This window comes from Mustelus asterias, chromosome 12 (genome assembly GCF_964213995.1).
Source record: "Mustelus asterias chromosome 12, sMusAst1.hap1.1, whole genome shotgun sequence".
Lineage (NCBI taxonomy): Eukaryota > Metazoa > Chordata > Chondrichthyes > Carcharhiniformes > Triakidae > Mustelus > Mustelus asterias.
The window spans coordinates 17,071,962-17,099,335 of record NC_135812.1 but is presented as its reverse complement, the minus strand read 5'-3'; the positions used below and the strand labels follow the sequence as shown (position 1 = coordinate 17,099,335).

The 27,374-nt window shown below is 42.7% G+C and overlaps 1 protein-coding gene across 2 annotated transcripts in view; it reads right to left on the bottom strand.

Annotated features, from left to right (window-relative positions):
• gosr1 (golgi SNAP receptor complex member 1) overlaps positions 1-27,374 on the bottom strand; it is a 123,215-nt gene that overhangs the window by 2,481 nt on the left and 93,360 nt on the right. For both annotated transcript variants that reach the window (XM_078224838.1, XM_078224840.1), the window contains exons 7-8: positions 22,972-23,001; positions 3,187-3,269 (exon numbers count right to left, since the gene is read on the bottom strand). In XM_078224838.1, coding sequence (XP_078080964.1) covers positions 3,187-3,269; positions 22,972-23,001 — 113 coding nt within the window. The remainder of the gene's footprint in view (positions 1-3,186; positions 3,270-22,971; positions 23,002-27,374) is intronic.

Sequence of the window (27,374 nt, the reverse complement as noted above, 5' to 3'; positions counted from 1 at the left end):
GGTAAATTTTACATGTGGCTAACATAACTGCCTCAACCATCTCACTTGGCAGTGCATTCCAGGCTCCCACCACCCTCTGTGTAAAAATAAACTTCCCCGGCACATCTCTACTGAACCTTTCCCCCCCTTTCTTGAACTTGTACCCCATTGTAATTGTTATTTCTGCCCTGGGAAAAAGCTTCCAACTGTTCACCCTATCTATACCCCTCATAATTTTATAAACTTCTATCAAGTAGTGTTATAACATTGAACAAGGAGGGTTTGCAACGGTCTTAGCCCCCTTTCCCCATCTCAGCTTCTCTCCTTTTCCAATGGCATAGATTCCGTAATGGGGTATTGTTCCATGGATGTCAAGCATTCACTGACGTGGCTGTGCTTTATGCATGAGACAGGCTGTTTCAGAACAGTTATTCGACTGCATGAGAATCACAATCAAGTCCAAGTATGTCCTCGCTGATAACTTTTATTGGGCCTTCCAATAGGGATCGAGACCTTGTTTTCACCTTTCTAATAGAGATCACTGAGACCAACTGAGATTAGCTAATTTATCAGACCAATGATTGAACTGCAAACCTAGCTGGTTTGTAAGGCTCAACTATTAATTTCAGAGAATAATTTGGGTGAATCACTTTTGAATTGCTCGCAGATTCATTTTAGAAGTAACAATCCTGACCTATGTTGCAATTTATTTGTAGCTGGAGCTAACTTCACTACTCCCTCTAAAATATACCTGTCACAATTGAACACAGTAATGTTTTAAGGTAGATTTGGGGGCCAGCTGGAGCTTTCTGAAAGTGGACATTTTCCCATGGCATCAAAGCCAGTTTTTCTCTACCCTACGGGCAAACTATGTGGTGAACCTTTTTACATTCAATGGGGAGGTGAAGGCCTAGTGGTATTATCGCTAGACTATTAATCCAGAAACAGTTTATGTTCTGCGCACCCGGGTTCCAATCCCGCCAAAGCAGCTGGTGGTGGCTGAATTCAATAAAATAAATCTGGAGTTAAGAATTTACTGACAGAGTCATTGAGGCTTACAGCATGGAAACAGGCCCTTCGGCCCAACTTGTCCATGCCGCCCCTTTTTTTAACCCCTAAGCTAGTCCCAATTGTCCGCATTTGGCCCATATCCCTTTATACCCATCTTACCAATGTAACTGTCTAAACGCTATTTAAAAGACTACTACTACCTCTGGCAGCTTGTTCCAGACACTCGGCACCCTCTGTGAAAAACATTGCCCCTCTGGACCCTTTTGCATTTCTCCTCTCTCATCTTAAACCTATGCCCTCTAGTTTTAGTTTCCCCTACCTTTGGGAAAAGATACTGACTGATCTATGCCCCTCATTATTTTATAGACCTCTATAAGATCACCCCTAAGCCTCCTATGCTCCAGAGGAAAAAAGTCCCAGTCTATCCAGCCTCTCCTTATAACTCAAACCATCAAGTCCCGGTAGCATTCTAGTAAATCTTTTTAAACTCTTTCTAATTTAATAATATCCTTTCTATAATAGGGTGACCAGAACTGTACACAATATTCCAAGTGTGGCCTTACCAATGTCTTGTACAACTTCAACAAGACGTCCCAACTCATGTATTCAATGTTCTGACCGATGAAACCAAGCACGCTGAATGCCTTCTCCACCACTCTGTCCACCTGTGACTCCACTTTCAAGGAGCTATGAACCTGTACCCCTAGATCTCTTTGTTCTATAACTCTCCCCAATGCCCTATCATTAACTAAGTCCTGCCCTGGTTCAATCTACCAAAATGCAACACCTCACATTTATCTAAATTAAACTCCATCTGCCATTCATCAGCCCGTTGGTCCAATTGATCAAAATCCCGTTGCAGGCCCAGACCATGAAACCATTCTCGATTGTCGGTAAAATCCATCTGGTTCACTAGTGCTTGTTACGGAAGAAAATCTGCCATCCTTACCCGGTCTGGCCTACATGTGACTCCAGAGCCACAGCAATGTGGTTGACTCTCGACTGTCCTCCAAGGGCAACTAGGGATGGGTAATAAATGCTGGCCAGCCAGCGACGCCCATGTCCCACAAATGAATAAAAAATAAAATTGCTCAAGGACCCTTCACTTACTGCTCTGCTGCAGACCAAAGAAAACCCTCCATATCTGTCTGGACTTGTAAATTACATAGTATTGTGCCATTCAGAGGGCAGTGAAGAGCCAACCTCTTTGCTGTGGGTCTGGATAGGTCAGACCAGATAAGGACTGCAGATTCCCATTCCACACAAGAGCAATAAGGGGCGAGATGGGTTTTTACAATCCAGTAGATTCACAGTCACTGATGGCAGCCCCACATTTATTCAATTAACTGAATTTAACTTCCTCAACTGTCGTGGTGGGAATTGACTTTAAGTCATCTGATTATTAGTCCAAGCCTCTGGAGTCCAATAAAATAACCACTATGTGACCATAATCACTGAGTGAAATGTGCTGTGGATTGACTACAAATAATACTCAAATACAGAAAAACCTCAAAACAAATTCACTTGTGTTTGCTTCATGGTGAGAATAGTTTTTTTAACATCTACACCCAAAGGTCTGCAACATTGCACAGTGTACAGTAAAATTGTTAATTGGCATATCCTCACTTACAGCTTTCTTTCGAAGTTTAATGTCTTTTTCACATCTAAAAGATTCACACTTCTGAAAATTGATACTTTGTGAAACATCTACAACTTGGAATATTTTGCACTGAATTTGTGTGATTCACTTTGATCAACAAATTAGTCACTGTGCCAAATGAATTCTTACAAACAAAAACACTGCAGTCACTTGATGCAGGCTGAAAACACGTACCAACTGACTCGAGAACAGCTTCTTCCCTGCTGTCTGACTTTCAAATGGACCTACCTTATATTAAGCTGATCTTTCTCTTCACCCTACCTGTAACTGCAACACTATATTCTACACACTCTCCTTTTCCCCTATGTACATCATGTATGGTATGCTTTGTCTGTATAGTGCGCAAGAAACAATACTTTTCACTGTATCCCAATACATGTGACAACAAATCAAATATCCTGTGGAAGAGAGTTTAACAAAGGTTAGAACGCTTCAGTTTTCCATTCAAGGATATAGAAACGTCGAGACGGACAGCATTGCGAGTTCACCTTCCAATTTTTTCTTACCCTTTAATAAAAAGGTTTTAAAAAGGATACTGGCCAAGGTGTTCACTTTGCTTTGTATCGACTTCAGCACTCCTCGTTGTGATGTCACATTCTCTTTTGTTGCCATAGCGATGCTAAAGAAAGAAAACACATCATATCATTGCTAAGAATAGCTTGCTTAGCCTGCTGCAATTTCCAAGCTGAACAGACAGAAAATCAAAATATACACCGCAGTCTGTTTTTTTGATAAATGTGACACACACTAGCGCATGGGGTATTCCCACAGCTGCTCGATTTTCCAACTTCTTCCAATTAATCTTCATCCTTTTTTCTCTTTACTTACCTCTCAGCTCCTGCGCCAGTATAACAAATATGCAGACTAGGCACTTATTTTTCGACATTCGCAATCTAAATTTAACCGCGTTTAAAATCCTGTGAGACCAGTAGTCTGACTAGGATGAGGCTGAAAAACTATGTACACCAGTGAGTCTGAACTGAGTTACTCCCGAGACAATCGGAGCTGGATTGGAAAGCAATTTGACAACTTGCAACAGTGGCTGGCCTATGTCTGAAGGTTTGTGACTGCACTGCCTTCCTGCTACATCTGTTCCCTTATGGCCTGTCATACCTATTGTACCTCTTTGACTAGCTTCTCTGTGTTTGGGTCTCAACTACTCTATCTATTTACAACTTAGATGATGAGGTTGAACTCCATATACTTAAATTTACCGATGATGTAATGATAGGCACCATTGCAGGCAGTGCAGACGGAAGCATAAATTACAAAAATATAGATAGATATGGACAAAACTGGAGCAAATGGATTTTAATGCAAGCAGATATGAGAACATAAGAACATAAGAAATAGGAGCAGGAGTAGGCCATCTAGCCCCTCGAGCCTGCTCCGCCATTCAATAAGATCATGGCTGATCTGAAGTGGATCAGTTCCACTTACCCTTCTGATCCCTATAACCCCTAATTCCCTTACCGATCAGGAATCCATCTATCCGTGATTTAAACATATTCAACGAGGTAGCCTCCACCACTTCAGTGGGCAGAGAATTCCAGAGATTCACCACCCTCAGAGAAGAAGTTCCTCCTCAACTCTGTCCTAAACTGACCCCCCTTTATTTTGAGGCTGTGCCCTCTAGTTCTAGCTTCCTTTCGAAGTGGAAAGAATCTCTCCATCTCTACCCTATCCAGCCCCTTCATTATCTTATAGGTCTCTATAAGATCCCCCCTCAGCCTTCTAAATTCCAACGAGTACAAACCCAATCTGCTCAGTCTCTCCTCATAATCAACACCCCTCATCTCTGGTGTCAACCTGGCGAACCTTCTCTGCACTCCCTCCAAGGCCAATATATCCTTCCGCAAATAAGGGGGCCAATACTGCACACAGTATTCCAGCTGCGGCCTCACCAATGCCCTGTACAGATGCAGCAAAAGAACTTCACCTGAAGAAGGGGCTTGGAGCTCCGAAAGCTTGTGTGGCTTTTGTTACCAAATAAACCTGTTGGACTTTAACCTGGTGTTGTTAAACTTCTTACTGTGTTTACCCCAGTCCAACGCCGGCATCTCCACATCAGATGCAGCAAGACATCTCTGCTTTTATATTCTATCCCCCTTGCGATATAGGACAACATCCCATTTGCCTTCTTGATCACCTGTTGCACCTGCAGACTGGGTTTTTGCGTCTCATGCACAAGGTTACACACTATGGACTGAAAAGGGATTAAATGGGGTACTTCCTAAATGTTAAAAAAAGTAGAAACAGTAGTGATCCAAAGAGACTTGGGGTCCAGGTACATAGGTCATTAAATTGTCATGAACAAATACAGAGTAACCAAAAGGCAAATGGAATACTGGCCTTTACGTACACGGGCTAGAATAGGATAGACAAGAAATAGGAGTAGTAGACCAGGAGCAGACGTCATCTTTCAGCGATACAAAGTCTTGAGTAGATTGCATCGTGAGCAGTCCTATGTAACACATCTTAAGGAGAATGTAATGCCCTTCGCTGGACTGCCTCAAGTTTACCAGTATGATACCTGGTCTCCAAGTGTTAAAGACGAGGAGGGATTATATAAACTAGATTTCTAGTTCCTGGAATTTAGAAGGTTCAGGGGTGATTTCATAGAAATCATAGAAACCCTACAGTACAGAAAGAGGCCATTCGGCCCATCGAGTCTGCGCCGACCACAATCCCACCCAAACCCTACCCCCATATCCCTATATATTTACCCACTAATCCCTCTAACCGACACATCTCAGGACACTAGGGGCAATTTTTAGCATGGCCAATCAACCTAATCTTTGGACTGTGGGAGGAAACCGGAGCACCCGGAGGGAAACCCACGTAGACACGAGGAGAATGTGCAAACTCCACACAGACAGTGACCCAAGCCGGGAATCGAACCCGGGTCCCTGGAGCTGTGAAGCAGCAGAATTTCAAAAGATTAAAGTTTATTTATTTGTCACAACTAGGCTTACATTAACACTGCAATGAAGTTACTGTGAAAATCACCTTGTCGACACACTCCGGCACCTGTTTGGATACACTGAGGGAGAATTTAGCATGGCCGATGCACCTAACCTGCATGCCTTTAGACAGTGGGAGGAAACCGGAGCATCCGGAGAAAACCCACGCAGATGCGAGGAGAACGTGCAGACTCTGCACAAACAGTGAACCAAGCTGGGAATCGAACCCGGATCCCTGGCGCTGTGAGGCAGCAGTGCTAACCATTGTGCCACCCCAATAACTCTTCATTCTCTGCCTGGGAAACGAACCGGTGCTGCACCCTAACCACTAGAACACTAGAGAAGGTCAAGAGGAACGGTTAGGATATATAAAACTAGTTTCATGGTTGAAAAGTTGAAGACAAGGGGGTGAGGTGGGAGGGGGGGGGGGGGGGGTGGGGTGGGGTGGGGGGGTGGAGGGGGAAGGTCTAACAATTAGAGCTATCCCTTTTTGTAGTGAAATTTGGGAACACTTATGTAGAAAAGGTTGTAGAAGTTTTGAACTCTCGGCTGCAAACAACATTTGATAGATCAACTGTAAATTTTGAATATGAGACTTATAGATTGTTATCCCAAGGTATTACAGGATATTAGGAAGAGACAGGTATAGAGGCTGGAATCTTCCATTCTGGATTCTTGCACACTTACACTGCCTGATGCCCTTATGAGTGTCAGTTTGCAGTCAGTACACAGTGTCACATACCAGGGCAGGCACTGAGGTGGGAGTGATTTTCACTGTGGAGAGTGGGGAGCATAGCATGGCTGGATCAGGTGCACGGATGCGATCTTGTACTGGTCAGCTCATTACATATGCAGCTGCAAGGAGCTCGCTGAACCTTGCTGTGGGAGGGGGCAGGAGTCGGCCTCCCCGCTGTCATCTCATGGGGCCAAAGGTCCAGGGTTCCATATTTAAAGGGGCAGCTAGGCAGCTATATGCTCACTGCAAACCAGGAGCTCCAGATTCTTGTCGAGACTGGAGTGTCACAGACCAGACAAAGCGTGGCGCCACGCTTCAGCGAAGCCTCCTGAAGATACTCCTCCTATGCTGTCCAGGCAAGGTGGGACAGTGTGTTTTCCCAGGGACAGCAGCAGGAGACCCTCCTGTCTGATTACGGTGGCCTGGGCGGAGGGCGCAGCAGAGGTTCATGCTCGCGGGGCCCACCAAAGAACAGGAAGTGGATAAATGACCTGCTGCGCTCTGCCAGGGTAAGTGGCCCTGTCTATGCATAAGGATATCAGGCATTGTGCACAGGGATGTCAGACAGGAGCTTGGATTGCAGGATTCAGCAGCAGATTGGACATATGTACCGAATGTGTGCCAGCATCTTCACGCTGCCAATGTTCTATTAGTTGCAGGGCATGCTGCGTGCTAACTGGGGAGGACTCGGGAGCTGCCATCGGCATGCATTCTTCTAAACGGCTCAGGCACCCATTGGGATGACAATCAACCCTGCTGTCTGCAGAACAAAAATACACACCAAGCAGGCCAAGACCCGAGGCAGCATTCCAGACAATCGAGTCCTCATGCCTTCTGAGGAAAGGCCGCCAAATAGCCGGAGGGTAGGACGATGACTCTGCTGGAGGAGGACAGGACTCCCCAAGGAAGTTAATTGAGGATGCCTTCAGTCTGCAGTTGTCAAATGCACCTTCACAGTAGTGCCTTGATCTAATTTTGGAGTCTGCTTAGGCATCCACTAAATTTCAAATTTTCTCCATTCCAGGTACCAGTGAAAAAAAAAGGGGGACCTTCCTAACCTCCCTCCAGGTGCCCCTTCTTCTCCAGGAGTCAGGGAGGTGCCAAGGGGCAATTAGAGAGAAGGAGCTCCAGTCAGGCACACCTTCCAGACAGCCAGGGGTGCCCTGCCACTCCCCTTCCCCTCTGCCAGTGATCCCATTGCCTCCAGACTGTGGAAGGTACATCTGCACTTGAGCAGGAAACACTTAGCAGGCTGGGGTGCTCTAGCCCTCGAACCACCAGGGGTCGCCCGTCAATGTCATCGCAGTCAAGAGGGCAGAGCAGTCAGCAGGCTGCCTCCACCTCAACGGTGGATGTTGGAGCTGCACCTAGACGTAGCGAGAGAGAAAGATAAAGTAGTTTTGAAGGCACATAGGTGACATGAGTGTAGAACTATTGCACTTGCAATTTTGATTTGGTTTATTATTGTCACATGTATTAGCATACAGTGAAAAGTATTGTTTCTTGTGCGCTATACAGACAAAGCATACCATTCATAGAGAAGGAAAGGAGAGAGTGCAGAATGCAGTGTTACAGTCATGGCTAGGGTGTAGAGAAAGATCAACTTAGTGCAAGGCACGTCCATTCAAAAGTCTGATGGCAGCAGGAAAGAAGCTGTTCTTGAGTCGGTTGGTACATGACCTCAGACCTTTGTATCTGAAGAAGGTGGAAGAGAGATTGGCCGGGGTGCGTGGGGTCCTTAAATATGCCGGCTGCTTTTCTGAGACAGTGGGAAGCTTAGACAGTGTCAATGGATGGAAGGCTGGTTTGCCTGATGGACTGGGCTTCATTCACGACCCTTTATAGTTTCTTACGGTCTTGGGCAGAGCAGGAGCCATACCAAGCTGTGATACAACCAGAAAGAATGTTTCCTATGGTGCATCTGTAAAAGTTGCTGAGAGTCGTGGCTGACATACCAAATTTCCTTAGTTTTCTGAGAAAGTGGAGTCGTAGTTTAGAAGCATCATGGATTCCATCTTGCTGGTAGTTGCTTCAATGGTCTTGGGCAGAGAGTGTGGAATTTGGGTCCCCAGTTTCTGGTAATGAACTTCTATTGCTTTACTTCTCTCACATTATCAACATAATGATTACAAAATAACCCACATTGCAATGTTTAAGCACTGGCCATCGTTTGCGAGTGTGCGGCCTGGGCATGCATCATGCAATCCAATACTTGCAGCTCACCATGTTCGGAGATCTGAAAAGGTGTTCAGCGAGGTCACTGTATCTCCTGCCATTGTTGCCCTGGTTGTGAGATGTGGATGTTAGTACTCCAGGGCAGTTAAATATGCTGCGCGAGTGGCAAGGGACACTGTCAATGCAGTTTCTGGGTCGAAACTATGAAACTCTACACTTCTTATTAATAGTAGAAAACCAGAGGCTTCCCTACATGTCTGGAGAAAGCCATGGTGAGCACGTCCAGTCGTTTATGGCCTTCCTTGTTGTCAATTTGAGCTAACATACAAGTGAAGGCTGCTAACAAGGAGGCAATGAGCAACTCAACCTCAACTACAAAAGGGATTGAGTGCAAGATTAAAGAGATGTACATGTAGTTGACTGAAGCCTTTGTCAGACCTTCACGTGGAGATTAGTTTGGCTTGTTCAGCTCCGTATTGAGGGTTGTAATAGACATCGCATAAAGGGTTTGCAACAAAAGTTCACTGAAATTCGTAGAAGGACCGAGGTTTTAGCCCACGAGGTGAGATAGGAAAGATATTTACCTTGGCCGCGATGTCCAGAATGATGTATCATAGCCTCGCACTAATGCTAAGGCCATTGGACTGAGACTTGTAGGAGACTCTGTGAAAGGAGGGTCGGAGTGGTTGCTACTCAGCAACCCATCGTGCAGGTGAGGCACTCCAAGTAGACTCGAAAGTAACCTCAAAACTACGCAGCATGATGAAAATGTCAAGAGATATGAGTTTACAAAGGGTGAGTGACAGCTGGGCAGCAGGAACATGATCTTCCCTGATAAATCTGCATGGAAGGATGATCTCGAGGAGACAAATTGTGTTCTCATGCTGCTCCTCCCTGTGGACCCATATATTTGTTTCCTTGGAAAGAGCTCTCCACCAGGTTTGCCTCTATATTGGGAGCAGGTGTAAGGGTGACATAACTAGGCAGGGATGCAGTCAAGATTTGATATTGCTTCCAAGCAGCCATGCACACGGACTTTGTACCCTTGCAATGGCTTCTGCATGTGGCTCTGTGACATCCTTGCCCTGGCCAGCCCCAACCTGTTCACCATCCTCATCTTCGGAGGAGACATTTCAATTCTCTATGTCACCCTCAGCCAAGACAGACATCCCTCTTTGTAGTGTTGAGTTTGTGCAGGGTACAACAATGATGATTTGGAACGCACTCTATGGAGTAACCAAACATCTGAACCTCATCTTTGGGAGGCCTATTGTCTGCTCAATTGTGGACCTTGTGGAGGCATGTGTGGCATTGTACCGTTCCTCAGCGGCACTCGGTGGGTGGTGAACTGGCCCTGCAATCCAAAAAGGCCAAAGCAGTGTCTACTCACTTCAAAGTCCGGGAAGCAGTGAAGCTCGCCAGGTACACGCCAATTATATACAGTCAGAAGTGTGAACATTCTCATTTTCTGCTGGCGGGGAACTTAATTTGGAGGGGGAAACTTAATTCTGGCAAGGTGGTCTTTTAATGACTAGGCATGACGTGCAAATCATGCAAAAGGACTTCTGACATGGTTCGTTGGGAAGCTCGAACTACTTTTAACTTGTCTTTAAGATCTGAGAGCTTAATCCCTAAAGTTCATCGCACCACCGAGAAACTGATTTTTGGCCTCACGTAAAATTAAGCTCCCCTGCCCGCTAAACTTCCCCTTTTCTGAATGAACAGCAGAAAAGGTCTAAGGGGCTAAATTATCTACTGTTGTTCCCACGTTATGAGGATTTAAAATTAAATCTTCAAACTTTAAAGGGTGGCAGCGGACAGGTTTTTGTCGGCTCTGCTTTCTGCTCCCATGAAGTTACCACTGTTAGTCATCTCATTGTGCACGGATACCAAACAGAGATCAGGCATTCTCTTCCTCTCTTGTGTGACTTTAGCGGTGGTTATTGTTGAAGCAGACTGGATAAGCTGAAGAGCCTTTTCTGCACTGACATAGGCAGAGTAAGGACAAGGCACAGATGTTCCTGATGGCTGATTATCCAGCTGCATATTAGATGCCTCAGTAGAGTCTGTCTGCTTATCACTATTGCATGGATGGTGGGTCTTCCTCTCTCAGGATTCTCTATTAACTGTTCATTTTTTAACAATTTATACAATTTGCTACTTTAATAAAAATAAAAGCACAAAGAGCACTTTGTACTAATTTCATAAATCATTTATTACCCAAGCACACAATGCTGCTGCCTGATTTCTTACACTGCAAAACAGCAATAAAACATCTTGTCAAAAACTGATATTCTGCTTTAAGTGCAAGGGTCATGAAATTGTCCCCCAACAATTATGTTTCATAGTGATACGGTGCACATACTACACACTGATGATTTTTATTTATAAATAGGTGCATTGGCCATTTCACAGTTACTGTGAAATTCCCCTAGTCGCCACACTCCAGTGCCTGTTCGGGTACACTGAGGGAGAATTTAGCACGGCCAATACACCTAACCAGCTCGTCTTTCAGACTGTGGGAGGAAACCGAAGCACTCAGAGGAAACCCATGCAGACTCGGGGAGAACATGCAGACTCGGCACAGACAGTGACCCAAGCCAGTCATCGAACCTGGCGTTGAGAGGCAACAGTGCCAACCTGTAATCAGTCCTTATTAGCACTTACCTTCCACACGAGTAAATAGTTAGAATCATATTTCTTAGAATCTTAGAAACCCTACAGTACAGAAAGAGGCCATTCGGCCAATCGAGTCTGCACCGAACAGAATCCCACCTAGACCCTACCCCCATATCCCTACATATTTTACCCACTAATCCCTCTAACCTACGCATCCCAGGACACAAAGGGCAATTTTAGCATGGCCAATCAACCTAACCCACACATCTTTGGGCTGTGGGAGGAAACCGGAGCACCCGGAGGAAACCCACGCAGACACGAGGAGAATGTGCAGGCTCTGCACAGACAGTGACCCAAGCCGGGAATCGAACCCAGGTCCCTGGACCTGTGAAGCAGCACTGCTACCCATTGTGCTACCGTGCCGCCCTCTGATCCTCTGATATTTAACCATCTAGTTTCCATTTGCCTTCAATTTCTTCATTTACCGAGCTAATCTAATCTTGAATTGCATCATAATCACTAAGCACAAAGTGAATCTACAGCCTCATAGCCTTATTCTAACCCCCTTCCATTTAATTTTATACTTATGCCCCCCTCCTTCTTGGCCCCTCAGCTATTGGAAACAATTTGCATCTATCTGTCCATTAGCCCGTTTTTATAATATTTCAGGAAACAATCAACTGTTTCAAGTGACAATCTCAAATGGGAATATCTGCTGCTGATTTTAGTTAATCTTTAGTAGACCAAATCCATTTGAATTTAGAAAAGGAAACAATAAAAATAATATTGATTTTGAATGTCTACGACTTTGGTAATTAACTGTGAATGTCCATATGCACTTAAACTTTCCCACTACTTGTGTGATGCTGTCTGTGCCACAATAAAGCTTATTCAAGAATAAAATCCATCTTCTTGAAATAACTAATTCATCGTAAGCACTCCAGGAACACCAAAAAGTCTGAGGTCTGAGGTACCAACTGACTCAAGAACAGCTTCTTCCCCGCTGCCATCAGACTTTCGAATGGACCTACCTTGCATTAAGTTGATCCTTCCCTACACCCTAGCTATGACTGCAACACTACATTCTCCACTCTCTCCTTTCCTTCTCTATGAATGGTATGCTTTGCCTGTACAGCGGGCAAGAAACAATACTTTATACTGTATCCCAATACATGCGACAATAATAAATCAAATCCAAAACATGGGCTTCTTTTTGTTAACTTTAAATTCAGAGAGTACTATTTGTCCATAAAATTCTGAACTTAAAAATGCAATTTTCTTAGAAACATTCTACAACGATGTGAAATGAAACATTAATGCCCTCTATTATTCCTCCAGTTAAATTTTAACTATATCCAGGCTCCTTAACCAACTACTGTCTTTTAAGGTTACTCACTCTGTCTGTATTGCTTCCTTTCCAAATGCTTTATGCTATAAATGGTGCCAAGAACTCCCCCCATAGTTTTCCCAAGTGCTTGCAAGCTGCCCCCTCTCCTGGGCTTCCTTATACAAATGAAGTGTCAGGTTATCAAGTTAATCATAAAATACAACTCCACCCACAGTCATTACTGTATTGAAAACAACCCAATGAGCTTAAATGGGAAGTAATTTTCAGAATTCCTCCCCATATTTGCTGCTAAGAATCTCGGACGGACAGCACATCGCACTTTAACAAATAGTTATGAAGTTCTGCTTCAGTATGCTGGCGCTTTGGAGACTGCCTATGCACACCGTGGAGCAGTTTCTGAAGAAAGGAAACAAAATCTTGCAGGGTAGGGAGAGTTAGTCAGAGTGAGAGGTGGTGTGGAGTCCAAACACAGCCACAGACCAGTTCAGCTGAGTAGCCCATCATTGGGCGGCACGGTGGTTAGAACTGCTGCCTCACAGAGCCAGGGTTCGATTCCCGGGCTTGGGTCACTGTCTCTGCGGAGTCTGCATGTTCTCCCTGTGTCTGTTTGGGTTTCCTCTGGGTGCTCTGGTTTCCTTCCACACGTCCGAAAGAGGTGCTGGTTAGGTGCATTGGCCATGCTAAATTCTCCCTCAGTGTACCCGAACAGGCACCCGATTGGGGTGACTAGGGGATTTTCACTAACTTCATTGCAGTGTTAATGTAAGCCTACTTGTGACACTAATAAATAAACTTTAAACATTTCTGTGCAACAGAATCTATGTAGTAATGCAAAATAAAAATTGGATGTGCAGGAATAGATGGGCATAGATTTGGAAGGCAATTCTCAGAAGATAGGTCAAAAGTTTGCACAGTCAAAGGGTTAAGAATGAAGGTTAAAGAGAAAGGCTGAAGGGGAAAGTGATGGTTGGCAAGATGAATTGTGCATTTTCCCCCTGGTTCAGCACGCTAAATGCGTGTTTCAAATTATTGACTACCTTTTAAAATAAGATTTTTAAAATGATTTATGTCCATGTTTTAAAACTAAGAACACATTGTGTTGAGCAATACATCATCCAGTCACAAAGCAAGCAATTATTGGAGGGTTGACAAATGGCCACCTAACAGTTTTGAATCTTGTTCAAAGATTCCCTGACGCCATTCATTCCTTAGCTCGCAATGATATTGCATAGACCTGACAGTGTATATTCCTCAATTTATACATACAGATTCATTCAGAATCAGTCACTTCAGTTGCAGTCGGTCATCCAATGCCACCTTACCTATCAGCATCAAAGCAAAATCTTGACTGCCAAGAGCAGCTGTCAAGAGCATCTGTCTGATATTCAACCCTTATCAAGAGAAAACTACTCAAAGGATGACATCCAAACGAAAAGTCTGCTAAGTTGATCGTTGACATTCAAACTCAAAAATGATCATGGTCTGCTCATTGGAATTCAATGCTCTAGCTGCAAAATTTGGATCAATCTATTTGCTTGAAAATGTGCAAACGCAGTGAAGGAAAACTACTTATGCTTACATAGAATCATAAACAGGTTACTGTATAGAACAAGGCCATTCGGCCCATCGAGGCTGTGCAGCTCTCTGTAAGAACACTTCAGCTGGATCCACTTCCGACCTTTTTTGCTGCAGCCCAGAAAATCCTCTCTCTTCACGTGCTTATCAATTTCCTTTTTGAAAGCCATGATTAAATGTGCCTCCACCACCCTCTTAATCAGTGCGTTCCAGGTCCTAACCACTTGTTAAGGGTATTTCTTTATGTTGTTATTAGTACTTTTGTCAACCACTTTACATCGGTGTCCTCTGGTTTTCAACCCTTCTGCCAACTACTAATTCAATCTACTTTGTCTGGACACCTCATGATTTTGACCACTTCTGTCCAATCTCCTTCTAAGTTACTCTTTCCTAATAAGAATGACTCCAGCTTCTCCAATTTCTCCTTGTAATTCTAGTCAGTCATCCCTGGAACTAATTTCATAAATCTTTACCTCTGTAAGCCTTCACAGCTGTTATATAAGAAATAACAGCAGGAGTAGACCATATGGTTCATTGAGCCTTCTTCGCCACACAATATGATTATGCTTGATCATCTGCCTCAATTCCACTTTTCCCGCCCACCCCCTGCATCCTTTGATTCAGAGGCCAAAAGTCTGTGCATCTCAGTCTCAAATATATTCAACGATGGAGCATCCACAACCCTCTGGGGTTGAGGGTTCCAAGGCTTCACAGTTCTCTGACTGAAGAAATTTCTTTTCATTTCTAAATGCTGGATCATTATCTTGAGATTTGCCCATGTTCTAGATTCCCTATGTGGAGATGCCGGCGTTGGACTGGGGTAAACACAGTAAGAAGTTTAACAACACCAGGTTAAAGTCCAACAGGTTTATTTGGTAGCAAAAGCCACACAAGCTTTCGAGGCTCTGAGCCCCTTCTTCAGGTGAGTGGGAATTCTGTTCACAAACAGAACTTATAAGACACAGACTCAATTTACATGAATAATGGTTGGAATGCGAATACTTACAACTAATCCAGTCTTTAAGAAACAAAACAATGGGAGTGGAGAGAGCATCAAGACAGGCTAAAAAGATGTGTATTGTCTCCAGACAAGACAGCCAGTGAAACTCTGCAGGTCCACGCAACTGTGGGAGTTACAAATAGTGTGACATAAATTCTGATTCTAGGATCGCATGATAAAGACTCAGGAGGAAAAAAAAAGCAGAAATATTTATGTGAAATAGTGTGACATAAACCCAATATCCCGGTTGAGGCCGTCCTTGTGTGTGCGGAACCTGGCTATCAGTTTCTGCTCCGCGACTCTGCGCTGTCGTGTGTCGCGAAGGCCGCCTTGGAGAACGCTTACCCGAATATCAGAGGCCGAATGCCCGTGACCGCTGAAGTGCTCCCCAACAGGAAGAGAACAGTCTTGCCTGGTGATTGTCGAGCGGTGTTCATTCATCCGCAGACGCTGCGACAACGGATGAATGAACACCGCTCGACAATCACCAGGCAAGACTGTTCTCTTCCTGTTGGGGAGCACTTCAGCGGTCACGGGCATTCGGCCTCTGATATTCGGGTAAGCGTTCTCCAAGGCGGCCTTCGCGACACACGACAGCGCAGAGTCGCGGAGCAGAAACTGATAGCCAGGTTCCGCACACACAAGGACGGCCTCAACCGGGATATTGGGTTTATGTCACACTATTTCACATAAATATTTCTGCTTTTTTCCTCCTGAGTCTTTATCATGCGATCCTAGAATCAGAATTTATGTCACACTATTTGTAACTCCCACAGTTGCGTGGACCTGCAGAGTTTCACTGGCTGTCTTGTCTGGAGACAATACACATCTTTTTAGCCTGTCTTGATGCTCTCTCCACTCCCATTGTTTTGTTTCTTAAAGACTGGATTAGTTGTAAGTATTCGCATTCCAACCATTATTCATGTAAATTGAGTCTGTGTCTTATAAGTTCTGTTTGTGAACAGAATTCCCACTCACCTGAAGAAGGGGCTCAGAGCCTCGAAAGCTTGTGTGGCTTTTGCTACCAAATAAACCTGTTGGACTTTAACCTGGTGTTGTTAAACTTCTTACTAGATTCCCTAGCCAGGGCAAACAGCCTCTCTGTGTCCACCCTGCCAACACCCTTCAGAATCGGTTTGTTATAAACAATTACTGTGAAAGCAATGTCTGTGCTCAAGTGTTTACATAGCGCAATGCAACAAAAGAAACTGTTGCAGGAAAGATGACCACAAATTTGGAAGACAATAGGGCATTCAAAGACTTTGAAAAGGAGAGAGTGGTTGGAGATGGGTCAGCAGTTGGCAGGGTCAGAGACTCAAGGATGAAGGCTAAAGAGAAAAGACAAGGTGATATTCTGAATTTATGAATGGAAGCTCAAATTACAGAATCGTTTTAATACAACAGGTAGACAAAGACTCAGCTTAACAGCTCATTTTAAAAACCGCACGTCCAAAGGTGCACCTCACCCAGAACTGCATTAAAGTTTCGGCCTAAATTGTGTACTCAAATTCTGAAGCATGCTTTAACCTACAATCTCCTGTCTCAGAGGTCATTTGCCAGCGACTGAACCAAATGGACTTAGAGGTGTGTTAGAAACTTTTGATATAGGAGCTAAATCAGATTTCACTGCCTACTTCACTGCTGCCTTGTCTCTACCATTAATAATCACTTCAAAGCAACATTCTCAATTGAAAAAATGTCACTTTTTGGCATGGAACTTACAGGACGTAATTCAGAGCTGTCAGAACTAAAGCTCTACAACAGAAACATTTGTTGAAATGCAATTTTTTTTATGTTGGGGATATTGTGATTAACAAGAATAGCTGAGTGTGCAGTTAGCATTTGAAAGATCAGGCATGTTTGTCAGCCAATGTTGAAAATACCTAATTATTGAACTGGACAACATTTCAGTTTTACGACATTAAGCAACTGGTGATTTTGTTAAAAAAAAAGTTAATTAAGATGTTTCTAAATGGATTCAATACTACAGGGATTGATGCAGCTCGTGGATAACTTGTTCATATATTCTTTGATAAACAGTGACAAGTCCAATGGAGCATTGCAATATGAACAATTGGCATTTACACAACACCATTTTTGTGCAAGGATGTTCTACGCTAGGGCACATTTGATTCTTTGGCATTCCTGTGACTTTCCTAAATCGACTCATTTAAATACACAGCACGGTGGCACAGTGGTTAGCACTGCTCCTCAACGCCAGGGACCCAGGTTCAATTCCCGGTCAACTGTCTGTGTGGAGTTTGCACATTCTCCCCGTGTCTGCGTGGGTTTCCTCCGGATGCTCCAGTTTCCTCCCACAGTCCAAAGATGTGCAGTTTAGATGCATTGGCCATGCTAAATTCTCCCTCAGTGTACCCGAACAGGTGCCGGAGTGTGGCGATTAGGGGATTTTGACAGTAACTTCATTACAGTGTGAATGTAAGCCTACTTGTGGCACTAATAAATAAACTTTACTTTAACTTTACTTAAATTCACCCTGCAGAAAAAAATACAAAGAGTGCAGGTTTGGGTTGTCTTGCAGGATTATCAATTTTAAGACGGGCATGTAAGCTAACTTTTTCCTTTAGCAAGTCTACAACATAATGGAGGAATGCATTCTTATAGTGTCTTGGAGTTAACGGAGACATCTTTATCCAGACAATCTATAATCTGGTCAAAAATAAGGTCATCCCGACCTCGGCAAAATTGTGATTATTGCTCTGTGGTGATTGTTCAATGTTATCTTGTTCATCAATTTTTGCTTCGAGGTAAGATACCGGGACATGGGTGTTACATAAGACATAAATAACTACAAATTCTTTAAATTTTAGTTTATTTATTAGTGTCACAAGGGTAGGCTTACATTAACACTACAATGAAGTTACTGTGAAAACCGCCACACTCCGGCACCTGTTCGGGTACACCGAGGGAGAATTTAGCATGGCCAACACACCTAACCAGCACGTCTTTTGACCCGTGGGAGGAAACCGGAGCTCCCGGAGGAATCCCATGCAGAACATGCAGATTCCGCACAGACACTGACCCAAGCCGGGAATTGAACCCAGGTCCCTGGTGCTGCGAGGCAGCAGTGCTAACCAGTGTCATGCTCCTAGTCTTTGCTAAAATGTCATGAAATCCCCCTTTCTTCCCCTGCTTGCATGGTAATGTTCATGCTACCTGTCAGAAGCTACATGATTTGGAACAACAATGATTTATTATAAATTAAACTCTAATTGATTTTGAAAAGGTTTTGGAATGGGATCTAATCACGGCACATCGAGTACACGGGAAGACAATCAAATCCGATTCTAGCTAAACCACCAGCACCCAGATTGCCATTTTCAAAGCAAGACACTTAACAAGAATATAAAACATTCCAAAGGAGATGATATAAACTTATTAATCATCAGATATAAAACCCATGACAAGAGTTTAAGCAGTACAGATGGCCAAGTCTCTCTCATGAAATGTGGAAGGTGCCACCGGTGCAGTACAAGTCCTAATGTTTGAATTCAAGTTCAATACATTTCACAAATTCATAATAATGGGCCCAGTTTCCAGATTAGTTAGATGACAACTTCTTCCGTTTAGGGTTATAAGGTTTATTTACGGAAAGCTTTCCGTAAGTGTTCCCCAAAAGGCGGCCCTAATCCTTTGGTTAATAGCTGTGGACAGTCAATGGCAACAGAGCTGTAATATAATACAGCATTGTCAAAGGTGGGTTAACAGACTTCTCATTTTTGGCAACATCATGCCCATCGTGATTAATAACTACACTCTCACTCCCCCAGTTTACAATGCTATTAGATCAGTAGCAATTTGCTAATAGTTTACTACCAATCATTCTCTTAAAATTTGTGATGCAGATACCTGGAATTAGATGAAAAGAACCTGATAGTTTAAATGAGGTAATTTTCCTGAATTGCAAATGTTCCAATACATTTCCTATTGTGCACTGTTTTGCCTTGATACGCAGGGAGCAAAGCTCTTTCACAAGCCACGGAAGGCTTGTTTGCAGTCTGAGCAATTACCACAGTATAATTGATCAGACAAATTGTGATACTATTCAGCTGTACGTGGCTGGAAGGAAGGAGAGAACAAAGAGGGTTTAATCTGTGAGTAGGGAGAGACAGCAGGGAGATCATAAAGAATAATTTCAGTATTTACATAGCAGAAAAAAGGCCATCCAGCCCAATTAGTCTATTCTGGTGTTTAGGCTCTTCCCATCTTACATCACCTAACCTAAATATGAAAAGAGCTGTGAGCCAACGGGGAGGTCTCAGTCAAACTGTAGTGAAGAAGAAAAGCTATCGTATTGATTGGATGCAGAAAAGAACCACTATAAACTCAGTGAAGGGAGAACAGTGACGAATAGCCCAGAAATGTCTGCCTGAGAATAAGACTCCAAATCAGTTTCAGTACCACTAGATCAAGGAAGGCTTATCACACCAAAATGTTTCCTCCCAGCCACAGTACCCACTGGTGTAATATATGCTGCAATATGTTATCACAGGGCATGGGTACCTGTTCTCAAATTTAAGTAGATGAGGAATGGTTCTTCAATAGAACAGTGAAGAGAATTCAAATCAGCGGGTGAATAAGTCAGCTTGCATGCCTAATTTAGTTACATAGCAGTACTGGCAGAATGCCCTGGAGGAGGTCCTCGCAAGCCCTCTTCAGATAGAAAAATTGTGTTATTGAACATTTCATTACAACAAAGGTTGACTCTGTTTCTAACTGCATTTACTTAATAGGAATGAATGCATAAAAGGCGGCTGCATATGAAAGTGTCCTTTCTGAACGCCTACTATATTTGGCTTTCAGTGAGATAGCCAAGAGGCTCCGCAGACAAAATGCACTGTAAATTAAAATTACTGCCTTTGCCACTGTGAAGAGACTTGAGCAATTTGAGAACAAAATAGATTTTCAAATAGGTTTACAGCAGACTTTTCCTGATGTACTGAGAGATGTGAGATAATGTCAGAGTTGCTGTAAACAAAATTTAGAAAAATTGTTTAAAAAGAATTGTTTAAAGACAGATGGTATCTTTATGGTCTAAACTCACCCCCCCCCCCCCCCCCCAAGTATATGTAATGATCATTTCCTTAGGAAACAACATCAACATATGGTTACAGCAGAGGCTACAAGGCAATTTGAGCACAATTTTCTCGGGTCAAGAAATTCATATAAAAACATATGTGCATTTTTATGAACTGCAGCAAATAAATATTCCTAATGTGAAAGAACGCAGCAGCTTATTTCAGTGGTTTTTGAGGCAAAATAATTCTGACTTTAAAAATTCAGATGCTATTCATTATTGTAGACAATTCACAAGGCGTATGAAACCAGATATGGATTGCAAACTAAATAGGAATAGATTTAACAGATAATCCAGTTACATCTGTTGACAATTGTAAAATATTTGCATTTTACTTGGGTCAATTTATAGTTGTACTTCATGCCAATCTGCAGATATATATTTTAATGCATTATGTGACCCAAAACCTGAAGCACTTCTAGGTTTTGAATTATAACATGACAGAAAAAGTTAAAAGTTTATTTATTAGTCACAAGGCTTACATTAACACTGCAATGAAGTTTCTGTGAAATTCCCCTAATCGCCACACGGGTCAATGCACCTAACCAGCACGTCTTTCAGACTGTGGGAGGAAGCCGGAGCACCCGGAGGAAGCCCACGCAGAAACGGGGAGAATGTGCAAACTCCACACAGACAGTGACCAATGACTAACAGTACTCGAATAACTAGGTGTATTCCAAGGCTCTAGAAACCAACCGAGGTGTTTTGCTCAGCTACATTTTGTCTGTCTCTAACCGAAGGAAAACACTTCTAAACACAACCGACAATGTAAGATCACACACTGCCAAAATCATACATAAATGTGCTTAATATTTTCCAAACAAGACAAAGGTGCAGATCAACCATACTCACAACATTTAACAAAGCTGTTGGAACACCCAAATGCTGCATGGGGGAAGAGCTTTTCATTTTACACAATGGCAGTGTGTTAAAACTATTAAAATTGATGTATAGATTATTTCAATTCACTGAATAAATTTGCATCTGTAACTAATCTACTTCTTGGTCAGACACATTTACATATTCAAATTATACAAAGTACTTTTTAAAAAAAGAATCTGTATTTACACTCTTATTTACAAATGGTCAGTTGCACCCCATTTGAGTGTTGATTTTTAAGTTGCAGTGTTTTTCTCACTTTCAATGGAACAAATTAGGGTTTTGATGCTAAACCTAATTAAAGGAGTGGGAACAAGAGCTTGTGTCTCTCATTCTTCATCCCAATGTTCAGGATGAGCTGAAAATGTAAGAATTATCTTTTTGAAAGTACACTGCCCAAAATTACTGGAAGTATGAAAGTATTTAAAATTCCAGCCAAGGGCCTCTTTCTGATACTATTAAGATCAGCAACTTGGTGCTGATAACTGCACATTGGGAGGATTAAAGCCTTTTGCACTTACATAGGTTTAAATAATTCAAACTTGAGGCCACAGATGTAAACTTATTTGCAACATTGCATTATCTTTGAAAAAAAAACTATCCTTTCAAAGCACGTGAAGTAGAATGATCAGAATATCACATTAACAGCAAGAATTTTGTCTTGCAACAAAGCTGTTACCTAAACAAATGAAAATATAACTAACACAAAAACAGAAAATGCTGGAAAATCTCAGCAGATCTGACAGCATCCGTGGAGAAAGAATAGAGCCAATGTTTCGCGTCTGGATGACCCTTTGTCAGAGTTTTTATATAAAAATGTAACTAACTTGTGCTCACTGAGGTGAGGGATATTACTGATGGTTAACAGGACTTTTCACTTTAAAATATCCAGCAATATTGGCACCCACACAACTCACTCTGATTGTATCAACCTTAGAAGAATACTGCATTTCACCAGCATAACATTGTCTCTCCTTTTCCAACTATTTCTTAGTCTCTTTTAATGAGATGAGTTTAAAGTTTATTTATTAGTGTCACAAGTAGGCTTACATGAAGTTACTGTGAAAACCCCCTAGTCACTGCACTCTGGTGCCTGTTCGGGTACACTGAGGGACAATTTAGCATGGCCAATGCACCTAATCAGCACATCTTTCGGACTGTGGGAGGAAACTGGAGCACCCAGAGGAAACCCGCGAGACACGAGGAGAACGTGCAGACTCCACTCAACCAGTGACCCGAGGTGGGAATCGAACCCGGGCCCCTGGCACTGTGAGGCTGCAGTGCTAAGCACTGTGCCACCATGCTGTCCTGCAGCCAATTTAGTGAAAGTTTTTAGTGAAAGCCATTGGCTCATGCCCAATAGGAACTGAAATCAGGGTGTTAATACATATTTCACATAAAGGGCAAAAATAAATTACTGCAGATGCTGGATGACCGACTCGAAATGTTAGCTCTATTCTCTCTCCACAGATGCTGTCAGACCTGCTCAGATTTTCCAGCATTTTCTGTTTTTGTTTCACATAAAGGACTAATGTAGCTAAAACCGAGTGCTTACCAAATGATCTTGGAATCATATTTTTTTTAATTGACATGTGGAAACGGATAGTTTCACAATTTTTGAATTGGATAATGTAGTTTAGAGATCTTTATTAAAACATATTTTTTAATGAGCTGAAGTTAACTCCAATTTGTTCAGAATAATGCAATGAATTATAATTAATCATATTAGCTTCATGGAACATTTGTAAAAGCATGAAGCAGCAAAGAAAATAGGATAAAGCAAATCATAAAATAAAACAAAAATCATAGAAACCACTCTACAAACTTTATTCCAGGGACGAACTTGAAACAAATTGCAAGCTTACACTTAACGGAAACCTTGCACTTGCTTAGAAATAGGAATAAGACATTTGCTCATGTGACATTACCTGATTGTATCTTCTATCAGCCGATCTGAGCTGCAAAAGAAAGGGAGAAAAATCAGTACAATGAGAAAATAGTCTGTTAGATAAAGTTATACATCTCCATTAGTTTTTCAATCTCCAATACCAAGAATTGCACGTTAAACTGAAGAGAAATAGGTTCACCCATGGCATTGCCGGCATAAATAGTTCACAGTTTCGGCTTCACTCCAGCAGAATGCAGAAGAGAGTGTGACAAGAAATTAATTGCACTGAAACACTCCAGACTATTTTTGCATACCTATTAGGTCGAGCTGCTTTGCTGAAGGTGACCAAAGTATCTCCAGAGCAACAGCACTTGCTCACAACTCTTATTCAACACTCTCACTGGGCAACAGTCTATTTTTTACTAATCCAGCCAAATGCATCTCTCCTTTTCCCCAAGTAAGTTAAAAATGGTGCTCCAACTCTGAAACGTACAAGCCTCATTTCCAGAATAGTTACAGGGTACAACTATAATCTTTCTTTAAAATTCAATGCTTCTAAGTGGATTGGAATACTTTCTAAATTGGGAACAATTTTGCCTAAAAGTTTCTTTCTTAAGCCCACATACAGATTGTGCAAACTTACAAATCATTGGTTGAGGAATAAGTGTTAATTGTACCACCAAGTTCATGTAATATTAAACAGCACAGCTAACAGAAATTCTCGATCATACTATAACTTGATGTTGCCACTATTATGTACCAGGTTAATGTGCATGTAAAATAAATTATGCATTTTTCCATCAACCGTAAAACATGAGGGCGGCACGGTAGCACAGTGGTTAGCACTGCTGCTTCACAGCTCCAGGGTCCTGGGTTCAATTCCCGGCTCGGGTCACTGTCTGTGTGGAGTTTGCACATTCTCCTCGTGTCTGTGTGGGTTTCCTCCGGGTGCTCCGGTTTCCTCCCACAGTCCAAAGATGTGCAGGTTAGGTTGATTGGCCAGGTTAAAAAATTGCCCCTTAGAGTCCTGGGATGTGTAGGTTAGAGGGATTAGCAGGTAAAATATGTGGGGATAGGGCCTGGGTGGGATAGTGGTCGGTGCAGACTCGATGGGCCGAATGGCCTCCTTCTGCACTGTAGGGTTTCTATGATTTCTATGATTCTATGATAAGATGAAAAGCAAAATGGAGGATGTCAGCAATCATTCACAAACCAAGTACTGGGTTAGCAATACACCAGGGCGAGAGCTAGTACAGCAACAATGAAAAAAAAACTTAGAAACTGCAAATGAAAACACCAAATGCAGGAAATGTACAGAAGATCCGTCAGCATCTGAAAACGATAACACAGGTATCAAGGGCATAACACTACAGAACTGAAAACTTAAAATACAGGCAAGCACCTACATGACAGAATGGGGAAGGGAACCAGGTTGGATGGGTGTAGGAAAAGAGGGGAAAAATGCATTTGAGCAAAAGCCACAGAGATTGTAACAACCAAGAGGAAACGAGTGGAACCTTCAAACTCCTTCAGTGAGCAGATGTCCTTTATATGGCACAAAAAAACCCTCAGTTTGGCAAACTCAAAGAATAAGCAACCAGCTAAGAGAACGAAAAAGCACAGGAAATACATGAAACCAGAAACGAGAGAAAAACACAGCCCAACGACACCTGCCCTGTAGTTACATTCTGAAGGAACACATCAAATCGCCTCAGGACCCAGGTGACAACAGAGCCCCCCACCCTCCCAACTACTCCAGCACCACTGCTGAAAAGTAATTAGGGGAATGCAACAAGCATCTGAATTTACGAAAGAATTTTGGATTGCCAAGGAAAAAGATGAGATGCTATTCTAGAAGTTTCTTTTGAGATTGGCCTCCTGCACACAGCTCGAACCAAAGATAGAACAGCTTGAGAGGGGGAATGGGAAGAGCATTAAGTAGTTAGCCAAGGTCCACACAAATTAGAGTGGAAATGTTTAGCAAGGAGTTGTGCTTGTTCTAACCAACATCAAGCAGATTATCTGTGAACAGTGAATACAATACATTAACTGGAGCGCAGGACTTCACAAAAGATGTCATTGAAATACAGGCAAGGCAAGATGTGCGGGTTAGGTTGATTGGCCATGCTAAATTGCCCAAAGTGTCAGGGTGACGAGCAAGGCAAATACGTGGGGTTACGGGGATAGAGCCTGAGGGTGGGATTGTTGGTGGTGCAGGCTTGATGGGCTGAATGGCCTCCTTCTGTACTGTGGCGATTCTATGAATGCAAAAACTCTTTGCTGTGCATTTGGTTTCATGGGACTTGTGGGACAAGTATAGTGACACTATCACTCCAGGCCAGAATAGAGATAATTGGGTAATTCCCTCATCAATCATGCCTGGAGACTGCATTGCCGTAAGTGACTGAAACGGATTGTGTACACACATTTTTGCTGGAGAAATAAACCTGCTTTTTATCTGGAGACATTTTCTGTGTTTTGCTGTTTTGATGAGCAAAGTCACAGACAAGATTTGTGCATTCCTTTTTACTGCCCGTTATCAGTAAGTTGGTATGCAAACAGAGTGTGTTTTCTTACCAGCGTCCCCCAATTTTAAAAATCAGCAGCAAGCTTTTGAGTTTAAAAATAAAGAAGATTATTTATCATACACTTACCCCAAAATGATAACATTTCACTCACTCATTCCAGACACACATACTCACACCCACAAAGATTAGATACAGATTATAGGTAATAATATACTGTTACAGTTTATAATTGACACACAATTAATACACAGTTCATAATTGTCAGAGTCTCTTTCATGACAGGCCTGTGGGGTTTATTAGACATGATGTGGAGATGCCGGCGTTGGACTGGGGTAAACACAGTAAGAAGTCTCACAACACCAGGTTAAAGTCCAATAAGGTTTATTTGGTAGCAAAAGAAGCTAGTGGCTTTTGCTACCAAATAAACCTGTTGAACTTTAACCTGGTGTTGTGAGACTTCTTACTGGGTTTATTAGATGCAGCTGATTCTTGGTAGTCGAAAAGGTCTTGTAAAGCACAGGCTGAGAGATCTCTTGTAGTTGAATTTTTAGGAGGCTAGTTCTCAGGTAAACTTTAAATGGAACAGGTTGAGGGAGTCCTTTTCCTTCTGTTGGAGTCTCCAACTTTCAAGGTTAATTACCTTAGCTGCTTTATGGTTTACAGCTAATTTGGTAGCTTTTGATGGAATTCCCTCTCTGTTGCTGCAAACAAATGATTATACCCCTTTTGAATGAGTTTAGGGAGAAGGCGTTAATTCAACATCAATCTGGAAAGTTCCTTTTGTTCCGTTGAGACAGGGAGTGGTTTCAATCCAGAAGAGTAGTCAGGTGTCCCTGGAGTGGATAATGTTTGGAGCTTTTCAGTTTTTAGAAACAAGTATTAACTGGAACTCCATAATATCCTGGAATATGATAGCAAATAGACTTGACATGTTGTAAGATGTATCATGTGCGAGTCCTGCCCTGCCTCCAACTCACTGGCTAATGCAGTAAACACTCAATAGATACTTGTGGCAAAGGAAATAGAAATGGTGGAGTAGGAGACAGATTCAACAATGGCACTACATTCCCTTATAAAAGGAGGAAAGCTTTATTGTGCAAAAATATACAGTTTAAAAAAAATATGTCACCAATTAGAATTACCATTTCAATTTAAATCAACCTTACATGTAGGTATGGTCAAAAAGCATAATGGGAGACTCGGAATTGGGAAGAACATTTTACATGTCATAGAATCATAGAATAATAGAATCATACAGCGCAGAAGAGGCCCTTTGACCCATTGAGTCTATACCGACAGATTAGAAACACCTAAAGAACAAAGAACAGTACAGCACAGGAAACAGGCCCTTCGGCCCTCCAAGCCTGTGCCACTCATTGGTCCAAAAAAAACCTGAACTCCTACCTAATCCCACCTGCCAGCGCTTGGCCCGTAGCCCTGAATGTTTTGTGCCCGTGCCCATTCAGGTACTTTTTAAAGGATATGAGGCAACCCGGCTCTACCACCCTCCCAGGCAGTACATTCCAAACCGTCACCACCCTCCTCACATCCCCCCTAAACATCCTGCCTCTCACCTGCAACCTATGTCCCCTCATGACTGATCCTTCAACTAAGGGGAACAGCTGCTCCTTATCCACTCTGTCCGTGTCCCTCATAATCTTGCACACCTCGATCAAATCGCCTCCCAGCGTTCTCTGCTCCAACGAAAATAACCCAAGCCTACGCAACCTCTCTTCATAACTTAAATATTCCATCCCAGGCAGCATCCTTGTGAATCTCCTCTGCACCCCCTCCAGGGCAATCTTCTTGTTCTTATAATGTGGCGACCAGAACTGCACACAGTACTCTAGCTGTGGCCTCACCAAAGTTCCAAACAACTCCAACTTGACTTCCCTGCTAATGTAATCTATGCCTA